We start from the raw sequence: 12,157 nt of genomic DNA, 5'->3' as shown, positions 1-12,157 counted from the left end.
CATCTTTATTCCTATACTGCCCCAAGGTTCTTCAGAACTATTTTTTTTTTTAGATTCCATATATGTTACCATACAGTATTTGCTTTTTTCTTTCTGATTTACTTCACTCTGTATGACAGATTCTAGGTCCATCCACCTCATTACAAATAACTCAATTTCATTTCTTTTTATGCCAGAGTAATATTCCATCGTATATATGTGCCGCATCTTCTTTATCCATTCATCTGTCAATGGACACTTAGGTTGCTACCATGTCCTCCTGGCTATTGTAAATAGTGCTGCAATGAACATTGTGGTACATGACTCTTTTTTTTTTTTTTTTTTTAATTTATGGCTGCATTGGGTCTTCGTTGCTGCGCGAGGGCTTTTCTCTAGTTGCGGAATGCGAAGGCTTTTCTCTAGTTGCGGCGAGCGGGGGCTACTCTTCGTTGTGGTACACGGGCTTCTCATTGCAGTGGCTTCTCTTGTTGAGGAGCACAGGTTCTAGGAGGGTGGGTTTCACTAGTTGTGGCACGTGGGCTCAGGAGCTGTGGCTCACAGCCTCTAGAGTGCAGGCTCAGTAGTTGTGGCTTAGTTGCTCCTCAGCATGTGGAATCTTCCCAGACCAGGGCTTGAACCCGTGTCCCCTGAACTGGCACGCGGATTCTTAATCACTGCGCCACCAGGGAAGCCCAACATGACTCTTTCTGAATTATCGTTTTCTCAGGGTACATGCCCAGTAGTGGGATTGCTGGGTCGTACAAAATCTGTTTTTTAAACAAAAATTAAGTAGACATCCTGGACAGTTCAGTGTGAAAATCACTGTCTTAAAAGATCCTGCTGCTTCCATTGGGAGCTAATCGTAAAAAAGGATTGACTTCTCATCTGGCCAAGATGGAGTAGTCCTATTCTTCCCAGGTCCTCCCCTTACAACTAAAAAAACCTGGACATAATACAACAAACAAGCACAGGAAGGCTGAAAGATGTAAAGAAGAAAGCAGTCCACCTAGGGACCTCAGGACTTGAAGAACAACAAGGCAATGAGTTCCCTGGATTTCCTTACTGCCTCCCATGTATCCTAGACAGGACACTGCAGAAGCCTCTAACATAGAACTAATTAAAACAAAAACAGGCACAAATTAAAAACAAAAAACAACAACTAAACAATTCCAAGAAAAGTCTGTTGCCTCTAGGCAGAAGACTAAGAAAAGGCTGGCCTAACAGTACAGAAAACCTTTTTGGCAATATCCATCTTACTCAAATAGCAACAGAAAAACTGCTACCTCCCCTCTCCCAAAGATTCAGTGGGGCTGAACAGGGAGTGATTTCTACCTCAACCCCCATGGAAGCCGGAGACAGCTCTCCAATTCCCCCCACCCAGCGGCGCTGACCAGGCCTGGCAGGGTACTGTCAGCGGGGAGCTGGGCCTCTACTCTCGCCCAGCACCAATGGGGGAAAGAGGTAAAACATGAGGGACAGGGAAGTAGCACTCCACTTTCCCCACCCCATCCCCTGGTGTCAGTCAGCAGGAAACAGAGCTTACAAGCCTACTTGGAGGAAAGGAAGTAGTGCAAGTTGAGGTGATGCAAGATGGTGCCCCATTTTTACCAGGAAGGCATCAGCAAGGTCAAGGGGAAGCTGAGCTTCTACCTCACCTGTTTGCAGACAGGTAGCGTGAGCCAGTGCTCCACTTTTGCCAGAGCAGTATTAGAGGAGCCCAGCAGGAAGCTGAGTATACACATCTCCTGGGCCCCTGTACCATACCTCAACAGGGGACCACCTGCTAAAAAAGATCAAGTAATATGCAGAGTGTTATAATATCTAAAATGTCCACAGATTTTATGACTTTTGAAGCCCTTTGTCACCCCCTTATCTGACTATTTGCTATGATCCCTGGCCTCAGGAGCATACAGTGTAAAAAGGTAAAGACAGTCAAGGACATAAAGAGTTTCAGGGGCATACATGTGACAACATAGGACTGTAGAGTAGAAAGGAGTCTGGCCCTATGGTGATACAGGCAGGGCTAGTACTTGCTTTATTAAAACCCATTTAATTATCCTCTTATAGGTGCCCAATAAACACTCACAGGCTGAGTGAGTAATAGGAGTACCTGATCAAAGGTTACTTAGTAAACTAATGCCCTGGCTTGCTCCCATTCCACTCAAGATGAGATGACTTCAGATATACAAACCTTGACAAAAACTCTACAAAAACTCAATATAAGGTACAAGTGATGGATGAGCCATGCAGTTAACCACATGCCTCAACTCTCAGTGGAAATTTCACTTTGAAAGCCTTTTTCAGAAAAAAGATGAATTCATAAAAATGCCACAAATTTAAAAAGTAGCCAGTTTAGTGCCTGTATGATAAAATATGATTTTCTCAGGTGGGACCTAATTCACAGGGTAAGTTTCCAAATATATCTAATTTAAAATAAAAACTAAATACAATTTATATAGCTGGTTACAGTTGTTGGAAAAATAAAATGTAATCCTTGTACTTATATATCTACTGGATAAAGGCCATATAGATAAGCTTTATTTATTTTTGGCTATATGTTGGTTTTTTAAATTCATTTTTATTGGAATGTGGTTGCTTTACAATGTTGTGTTAGCCTAGATAAGCTTCTAAAAGTAGCCTTTCCCTCTGAAGCAGATCTAAGCAGGCAACATATCTTGTTGCTATTTTATGTTTCTTATTTACAACATATTTTGTAATCATAAAGTACCATGAGTTTAGAAAATCCACCTTTCCACTCTATCTCCATAACACACTCAGCATTCTAGCTAGAAAAGGATCTTAGATCTTTCAAGAATCTTAAGGAATCACCAATAGGAACATAAGGAAGGGGCTTCAACTCTTACTAAGACATCAAAGATCTGTTTATGTCTTTACTGGGAAGTTCCAACCACTATTTAAAAATGCTGAGTTCCATGGAAGTGATGCAAACTTAAAAAAAAAAAAAGTTCTGAAAAATATGTATCCAAGGCAGGATGCTACAGCTGTGACTAGGGAGCTGTGAATGGTATTAACTGTGTACAAATTTCAACTAATACTCAGTAAAGAGCTGCCATCTAGGAAGTTTTCCTTTTTTATGAAAGTAGAGTAGAAAACTATCACTCCCTCTCTAATAAAATGTCACTTACAACATAGTGGCATCTAGTGTGGGTCTCTTTACTCTTAGGTGACAAGAATAAAAGAAAGAGGAGCCTTACAGGAGCAGGGGAATCTGTGAGGAATTACCTTAAGAAGCTATGAAAGTAGCAGGAATGCCTTTGTAAGAGAAGTAGCCATAGCTAAGACCTGGCAGAGCTGCAAAGGCTTTAGATATCAAACCAAACAGACAGAAGTCCTCAACATATAAACCAAGATGAAAAAAAATCTGTATTCAAGAAAAAATTCAGCTGATTCACATATAAACATCCTAGCCAAAGTCTGGGAAATAAGAATAATGTTAGATGAAACTATGACTGAAATAAGTATTAGTAAGAAACAGAGCAAATTTCATATTTCTAGGCAGGTTTTTAACAAGTTGACTCTATTCAGATCTCAGAAAATAATGAGCCCTGAAGCACCTATTACTTGGAGGGAGCATATCCTATTTCAGAGAAAGTATATAAGAGTTTGAAAAGAATGCAACCTGGTTTCTCAAGTGTAACCATCTTTCCTACCTTGGTGAGCAAAAAACCTCAACCAATCAACTGAAATGGTGTTTCATTTGGTCTCAATGTTTTCACAGATTATGAAAGACGTGGGGCTTATTACAAAGAATTAAGATTATGAATATATATCTCCAAATTCACCAACCTTAATTAAATGGCCTGGTCAATTAAAAATTTTCAAACTGATTAAAGTACACTTTAGAGCTACTTAGTAAACTCATATATTACAAATAGAACACTGCTTTTAGTTTATCTTTTCATTAGACAGATCCACAAAAATCTTACCTCTACTTAAGAACACACTAATCCTTTAAATAAATATAAAATATATATCTAAAAGTATTAGAAAAGACCAATTACATATCAACTAAGATCAAAAATGTCTACTGTATTAGAAATAACAATTTCAGCTTTTCACATTTGACAAGTATGTTAAAACATCACAAGGTTCAACTTTCCTGGCAGGGTTTAAAGTATAGTGTCATGTTTTTTATGAACAATAATAGCATTCAACGTACACTTATTATATACCAGAGATGATACTAAATCTCTCATATGCACCACTTCATTTAATACTATTATCCCCATTTTACATATGAGGAAATTAAAGCTCAGAAAAGTAAAGCAACTTTCCAAGGCTTCCCAGACTTTAAATGGAAGAATTAAGATTTAAACCAAGATTTGTATGTCTCCAAATCCTATGCTTTGCCACTCTACTGTACTGGCTCCCTTACTATCATGTTTCCATATACTAGAAGCAGTAAGCAAGCCAGAGACTTAACTAAGCTAATGAAAGGTTATCCTTTATGACAGATCTTTATACAGAGCTGCTCTATTAGTGTCCAAATGATTCTTTGCAATAAGCATCATTCTGTTTTTTTATGTGGTTCATGACTTTTATTAAAATGCTTCAAAATCTCAGAACTAAAGAGATTGTAAAAAAGGAGCCACACAAAGCAACTTGGAAGTCAACTAAGTAAAAACAGTGACCCATATATGCTGCTGTTATTGGAGATTAATCTTGATTTTGGCTCCATACTTTTGAAGAATGGGCAACCCCAAACCTGGGGCTCCTTTATAGAACCAACTGGAGAGAAGCATTCAAGACCTGACAGACATTAACCTGGATCTGACTTCATGCAATTTCCCCTAAATCTTATCATTTCTGTTCAATCTAATTTAAAAAAAAAACAACAAACCCTCTCAAGCAAAAAAAAAAGGAAGGGTTGTTATACTCTGGAGAAGCGCCTGCCCCCACCTCAGAACTTTCTCACAAGGCCAAAAGAATGGAAGAACTATATGAATAAAAGCTTAAGTCAGATCAACAAACACTCTACAGTTCACCCTAAGCTAAGTGACACACATGGATTCTTAAGGAGAACTGAAGAACATTGGGAGACTTAGGATTCATGTGGAGGGCACAGTCAATAACTATAGTAATCCAAAGGTATTCTGAAGTTAAGTGTGCATGGATGTTAAATATGCATCTTGTTAAGTTCAACATGCAGAGCTATGCCTTGTTCCACTGGAAAGGTCCCCCACGCCTTGCATCTTCAAGGTGGCCAGATCTAAGGTGAATCCCTCAGTGTTCTTCTAGACTCCTTTGGCTCCTGGATTCCCCAACAGTGCAGGCTGCTTTGACTCCTCAGACCTGTCAGTTCTTTGGACTGAACGTGAAGAAGGCTCTATATATCCCTTCTATTCCCTTTCAATGCACCCATGTACTTAAGTTTCAGAAGAAAACCCATTTATTTGCTAAGGTTAACATGTGTGTTTGCTAGATTATCTGTATGTAATCTGACAAACCATTATAAAGAAATACTAAAACTTAAAAAAATCAACCTCTACACACAAGCTATTTATAATATAGTCAGGTACACAAGGCAAAAACACTGGGTTAAATACCATAAGTATAGGGCAAATACATAATAAATTCCCAAATCAGTGGTATAGATGATGTGTATTATGGTCCCAAAGGAGGTATCAAGGTAAGAAATTATTTGGGGATGTTATTACATTTTCAAAAATATCCAAACTTGTAAAAATAAGAATGACATATTTATCATTTTTTAAACATTCCAAATTAAGGATAAAACAACTCTAAGTTAACTTTTTTCCCAACAAACCAACCAATCAGTTACAGAGGGAAGATGTTCTCACTCTGTCTCTACAATCTGATATCAACAGGTTATATGGTTAATCCATTTTAAAAAACTGAACTGTGATTTAAATCCACAGGAATCGACCATCAATACCAAGGTCTATCTGATGTCTGGTGATGCAGCTGTTTGCAACACAACTTTTACTATCACCTCAGCCAAAGAACTAATGTGAAATAGTGGGCACACCTCTCTCTCTTTTTTTTCCCCAGCACACCAGTAGATGATCTCCTACGGAGGCTTTTTTTCCCCTTATCAATTGTGGAAAACAATGATCTATGTAAGTTAGTTAATTCTAGATAGCAATAGTAAGACTGAGTAGGAAAGGAATTTCTAATCCTTGGGGAAATACCAGTTCATTTAAATGGCCAGTTGGATGAATTACTTGTGTTTTTGTGGATAACTAGATGCTTTTTTGGGGGGGCAGAAATAACCTTAGTTTTTATTTTTTAACTGAAGTATAGTTGACTTGATAACTAGATTCTGTTTCTATCTTTTTGGTGATTTATTTCTGGGGATCATTAGAGAAACCTTTAGGAGAAATCACTTCATACCTCCTTTGTGACCTTTGAAGGTCACCACACAGCTAGCATCTTCAGCTGACCAGATCTTCAGCTGGGCATCCATTCCCCCACTCAGAACCACAAGGCCTGATGGGAAAAACCTGCAACAATTCACATCAAATACATGTCCTTCCAATACTCTCTGGAAAAACAAAAGAAAATTCCATGCTAGTTCTCTTGTCCATCCCTTGATGTTCTCTTACCTCCCATATCCTTATAGTCCCGTAAATGGTATATCTACATGCTGCATTTTAAAACAAAAGAGGTCCAAAGAATCTCTTTAGCTCATCTGTATACCAGGTAATTGTCTTAGAGCTGTTGGCTCCCTTTCCTGGGCTTTGGCTGCAGAAGTTGTGAATTTGAATTCCATAGCTCTCATAGCCATCCCATAGTCTAGTTCTACATATAAGGAGCTGAGGAGGCTTGAGGGCTCTTTTACTTGTCTCTTCTTAAAATCCTCTGTACAGGTTGGGGGGCTCAGCCATATATATAGTCAGTGTAACCGCCTAGCTACTCTGTCTTAGAAATGTGTCACTGAAGGCATTTCATACCATCCACTCACAGACATTCATTAGCCTGTCTCTTCCACTGTTCCAGCCCCAATTTGTTCTGGCAAATAACCAAACTTGAGCATGGTTCTCAGATTAACAAATGTAAGAACAAAGATCAACTGAAGTGCAGTGTTCCTACATTTTCAGAATGGGCCACTCTTCTTTCCATGGCCCAGTCTAAGGTTACTCAGACCACCCTAAAAGTGTACCCAAAGCCTTTACTCTGAGCTCTCCATTGGAAGCCTGCCAGATCTTCATGCTCCCATCGGTACTAGAAGACACACCAAGGCCTCCTCCACTGGAAATGTCCAGGCATGTTATCTGTTTAAATGACAAAACAGCCAGTGTTACAAATAACGAAATGCTCTTCTTCCCTTGAAATATGTTATAAACCTCTCTCATTTCACACTCCTCTAAGCCTTCTTCAAGCCTATGCTTCCCAACACAAAGGACATGTGTTTCATATGAAGGCTGAGTTATCATCACTGATCTCCCAACAAGGCTGGAGCCAAGACCCTTTATTTCTCAAAACAAAAAACTATTCTTGTAGTCATCTATAATCTCCTGCTTCAGCTATAAAGTTACTTATTCCCATATCATTTCCATAGTTTCTATCTTTTGCTATTTTATTTTAAAATTAAGGTACCTCTCCTAATTCTTAAGAACCCACTTACACAAAAAGACAGACTTCCAAGATGCACCAGGATTCAAGGAAAAGCAGAGATGCTTCCAATTTACTACTTTACATTCCCTCTGTAAAATCTTAACTGTCTGTGTGTGTATTTCAGAATAAGTAATAGAAAAATTCTCAAATTCACTTATTCAATTTCAATATTAGGAATCACTTCATGAATAAGCCATGATCAGAATGCCAAGTCTCTTTAATATATCAATACAGCATACATAATACCCCCTTTTTATTAAAAAACACCCAGTTGCAAATATTCCAGAAATGTGAGACTGAGATATATAATCACAGTCATATTCCCAGCAACTATGATTCCAATATGACCTAAATTATTTTTTAAAAGCAGGAACTTTCAAAAACAAACAAAAAAAAAAAATAGGAATTTGCCTTTAATTATTCAACCTTCCACTTTACATTTCTATGCCAATTAAGCCATAATGAATAGGTCTGGCAAAAACTAAAGGGATATATGGGTCAACTCTAACACTTTCTAAGACTTTTTCTTCTTTATTTTGGCTCCTCAATAAAAGGACCATTAACTTAATTGTAGTTCTTTTAACTTTAAGGATTATAACAACAATTAACATTTATATCATGTTTTATCATTTATAAAACATTTTCAAATACACTGAATCATTTGATCCTCATAATAATCCCATTCTGCTCCTAGCTTCTCATCGGTGGATACTGCTTTCACATTCTAGTGTAGGAGACATTTCTCAGATCTATCTTTCTTCCTCCAACACCACTGCTACCACCCTAATCCTGGGCCTTAAATCTGACTACCAGTACTGTCAAGTTCAACTCTATTCTGGCTCCCCAACTACATGATGAGCTTTATAAGTGTCAGAACCATGTCCAGCACTTTCTCACACAAATCACAGGCTATATACAGAGTAACTACTTAACAAATACCTAATAACAGTTTGGGAAGAGGGATAAAGCAGCTCATCAACACTAGATAAGAAAGTAAAGCCATCTGACGTATATCAATGAGACCAGCTACTGTCCCCATTCAAGGGTCCCAGAAACAAAACATATTTAAACACTTTCCTACTCACTCTGGAATCAATTTAATCCCTAAAGCGATACAGCCCAACCTCTTTCCTGATTCGGGCGCCATCTATCTCACTGCCTGCTAGGCATCTATCTTTGGCTTTATAGTGGACACCTGAAACTTAACATGTCCAAAACAGAACTCTTATTTCCCCCCACTCCCTACCAATGCAACTACTTGTCCCCCAAGTAAATGACAACACCAAAATTTACCCAATTCTCAGGTCAAAATTTTTGGAATTATCCCAACTCATTTTCTCATATCTCATCTCATCTCACATCTCAAGTCACTGGCAAATCCTGTCTGGACCCACACCCTAGAATACAGGCTCTATACCACAGTTCTATCCATTACTATATAGACCCAGTGCCCAGAAGACTATCTGGAATATAGTAGGTGATTAATAAATGAGTGGATCACCTAATAATGAGCTCAAATAAGAGAAAGGGAGAATAAGAAATAGAATAAAGGAACAATTAATGATTTTTTAAAAAATGTCCCACTCTCCAAAAGGTAAATGGTTTTTTCCAACTCCCCAAAGAGTTCACCACTTCCTCCCCCAGTGGTCTTCAGCTTCTATGTTTATATTGGGTTGCCCAAAAAGTTCGTTTGGAGTTTTCTATAACATCTTATGGTAAAACCCAAATGAATTTTTTGGCCAACCCAACATATCATAGTGGTTGTCAACCAGAAGCAATTTGTTTCTGCGGGGGCGTTTGGTGATGTCTGTAAACATTTTTAGTTGTCACAACTGGGGGCGGTGTCCAACGGACAAACTTGTAGCTAGAGGCCAGGGATGCAGCTAAACATCCTACACTGCATAGAAAAACCCCCTACAAAAAAGAATTATCTAGCTTAAAATGTCAATACTGCTAAGGTTGAGAAACTCTGATATATTATTTGGTACCCTCTCAGTTAATATACTCTTCCTGGAGAGGACAGGGATATTGTGTTATTTATCTCAGTTACATATCTTTGGGGCCCTAGTTCCTAGAACTAAAAAGTAATTAAGTCTGAACTATCTATTCTTCCAAAGTGACAGAACACTGAAAAGTAGATTATACATCATACCAGTTGTCTTCTTCCTCCAGATTTTTATTAAGAGAAAAAGGAAAGAGAACTAACATTTATTGAATAGCTAGCTATTATGTGCCAGACATGTAACAGACACTACTCTCATATAATCCACTCAAAAATCTGTAAGTATTGGTGAGAAATCTGAGGTTTAAGAGGTAGTTTAATTTCCCCAAGGTGAAAGAGCAGAGCCAGGATACAAACCTAGGTCAGAGCCTAAAGCTAAAGATCTATTCCTTAGTTACAGCAAAAGAACAAACAGATCAATGGAGCATTCCTAAATATAGGATAAAGGTGACAATTCAGAGACCTGCAAAATGGTGGAGTAGTAAGATGTGGAGATCACCTTCCTCCCCACAAATACATCAGAAATACATCTACATGTGGAACAACTCCTATAGAGCAGCTACCGAACACCAGCAGAAGACCTCAGACTTCCCAAAAGATAAATATATTTTTTTCCTTTTTCTCTTTTTGTGAGTGTGTATGTGTATGCTTCTTTGTGTGATTTTGTCTGTATAGCTTTGCTTTTACCATTTGTCCTAGGGCTCTGTCTGTCCGTTTTTTTTTTTGCTTGCTTTTTGTTTTTTATTATAGTTTTTAGTGCTTGTTATCGTTGGTGGATGTTTTTCAGTTTGCTTGCTCTCTTCTTTCTTTCTTTTCCTTCCCCCCTTTTTATAACTTTTTAACCTTTTTAATTATTTTTTATTTTAATAACTTTATTTTATTTATTTTTCTTTCATTCTTTTTTTTCCTTCCTTTTCTTCTGAGCCATGTGGCTGACAGGGTCTTGGTGCTCTGGCCAGGTGTCAGGCCTGTACCTCTGAGGTGGGAGAGCCAAGTTCAGGACATTGGTCAACCAGAGACCTCCCAACTCCACATAATATCAAATGGCAAAAGCTCTCCCAGAGACCTCCATCTCAACGCTAAGACCCAGCTCCACTCAACAACCAGCAAGCTACAGTGCTGGACACCCTATGCCAAACAACTAGCAAGACAGGAACACAACCCCACCCATTAGCAGAGAGGCTGCCTGAAATCAGAATAAGGTCACAGGCACCCCAAAACACACGACCAGATGCGGTCCTGCCCACCAGAAAGACAAGATCTAGCCTTTTCCACCAGAACACAGGCACCAGTCCCCTCCACCAGGAAGCCTACACAACCCACTGAACCAACTTTAGCCACTGGGGGCAGACACCAAAAACAACAGGAACTACAAACCTGCAGACTGCAAAAAGGAGACCCCAAACACAGTAAGTTAAGAAAAATGAGAAGACAGAGGAACACACAGCACATGAAGGAGCAAGGTAAAAATCCACCAGACCAAACAAATGAAAAGGAAATAGGCAGTCTACCTAAAAAAGAATTCAGAGTAATGATAGTAAAGAAGATCCAAAATCTTGGAAATAGAATGGAGAAAACATAAGAAATGTTTAACAAGGACCTAGAAGAACTAAAGAGCAAACAAACAATGATGAACACCACAATAAATGAAATAAAAAATTCTCTAGAAGGGGGCTTCCCTGGTGGCGCAGTGGTTAAGAATCTGCCTGCCAATGAAGGGGACATCAGTTCGAGCCCTGATCTGGAGAAGATCCCATATGGCATGGAGCTACTAAGTCCATGTGCCACAACTACTGAGTCTGTGCTCTGTAGCTCGTGAGTCACAACTACTGAAGCCCGCGAGCCACAACTACTGAAGCCCGCACACCTAGAACCCATGCTCTGCAACAACAGAAGCCACCACAATGAGAAGCCAGTATATCACAATGAAGAGTAGCCCCTGCTTGACACAACTAGAGAAAGCCCGCGAGCAGCAACGAAGAGCCAACACAGCCAAAAATTAAAAATAAGTAAAATAAATAAAAATTTTTTAAAATTCTCTAGAAGGAATCAATAGCACAATAACTGAGGCAGAAGAACAGGTAAGTGACCTGGAAGATAAAATAGTGGAAATAACTACTGCAGAGCAAAATAAAGAAAAATGAAAAGAACTGAGGACAGTCTGAGAGACCTCTGGGGCGACATTAAATACACCAACATTCGAATTACAGGGGTCCCAGAAGAAGAAGAGAAAAAGAAAGGGACTGAGAAAATATTTGAAGAGATTATAGTTGAAAACTTCCCTAATATGGGAAAGGAAAGAGCCAATCAAGTCCAGGAGGTGCAGAGAGTCCCACACAGGATAAATCCAAGGAGAAACATGCCAAGACACATATTATCTAAATTATCAAAAATTAAATACAAAGAAAAAATATTAAAAGCAAGGGAGGGGCTTCCCTGGTGGCGCAGTGGTTGAGAGTCCGCCTGTCAATGCAGGGGACACGGGTTCGTGCCCCGGTCCGGGAAGATCCCATGTGCCGCGGAGTGGCTGGGCCCATGAGCCATGGCTGATGGGCCTGCGGGTTTGGAGCCTGTGCT

General features: G+C 39.1%; 1 protein-coding gene across 5 annotated transcripts in view; it reads right to left on the bottom strand.

Moving 5' to 3' along the window:
* Nucleotides 1-12,157, bottom strand: part of PAAF1 (proteasomal ATPase associated factor 1) — a 102,303-nt gene that overhangs the window by 72,733 nt on the left and 17,413 nt on the right. For all 5 annotated transcript variants that reach the window (XR_010841436.1, XR_010841437.1, XR_010841438.1 and 2 more), the window contains exons 5-6: nt 7,137-7,235; nt 6,355-6,505 (exon numbers count right to left, since the gene is read on the bottom strand). Coding sequence is in view for 2 of the 5 variants with exons in the window: in XM_067038880.1 (XP_066894981.1) it covers nt 6,355-6,505; nt 7,137-7,235 (250 nt within the window). In the remaining 3 variants the exon portion in view is untranslated. The remainder of the gene's footprint in view (nt 1-6,354; nt 6,506-7,136; nt 7,236-12,157) is intronic.

This window comes from Kogia breviceps, chromosome 7 (genome assembly GCF_026419965.1).
Source record: "Kogia breviceps isolate mKogBre1 chromosome 7, mKogBre1 haplotype 1, whole genome shotgun sequence".
NCBI lineage: Eukaryota > Metazoa > Chordata > Mammalia > Artiodactyla > Physeteridae > Kogia > Kogia breviceps.
The sequence above is the reverse complement of the archived record's forward strand: the minus strand, read 5'-3'. Positions and strand labels throughout refer to the sequence as shown.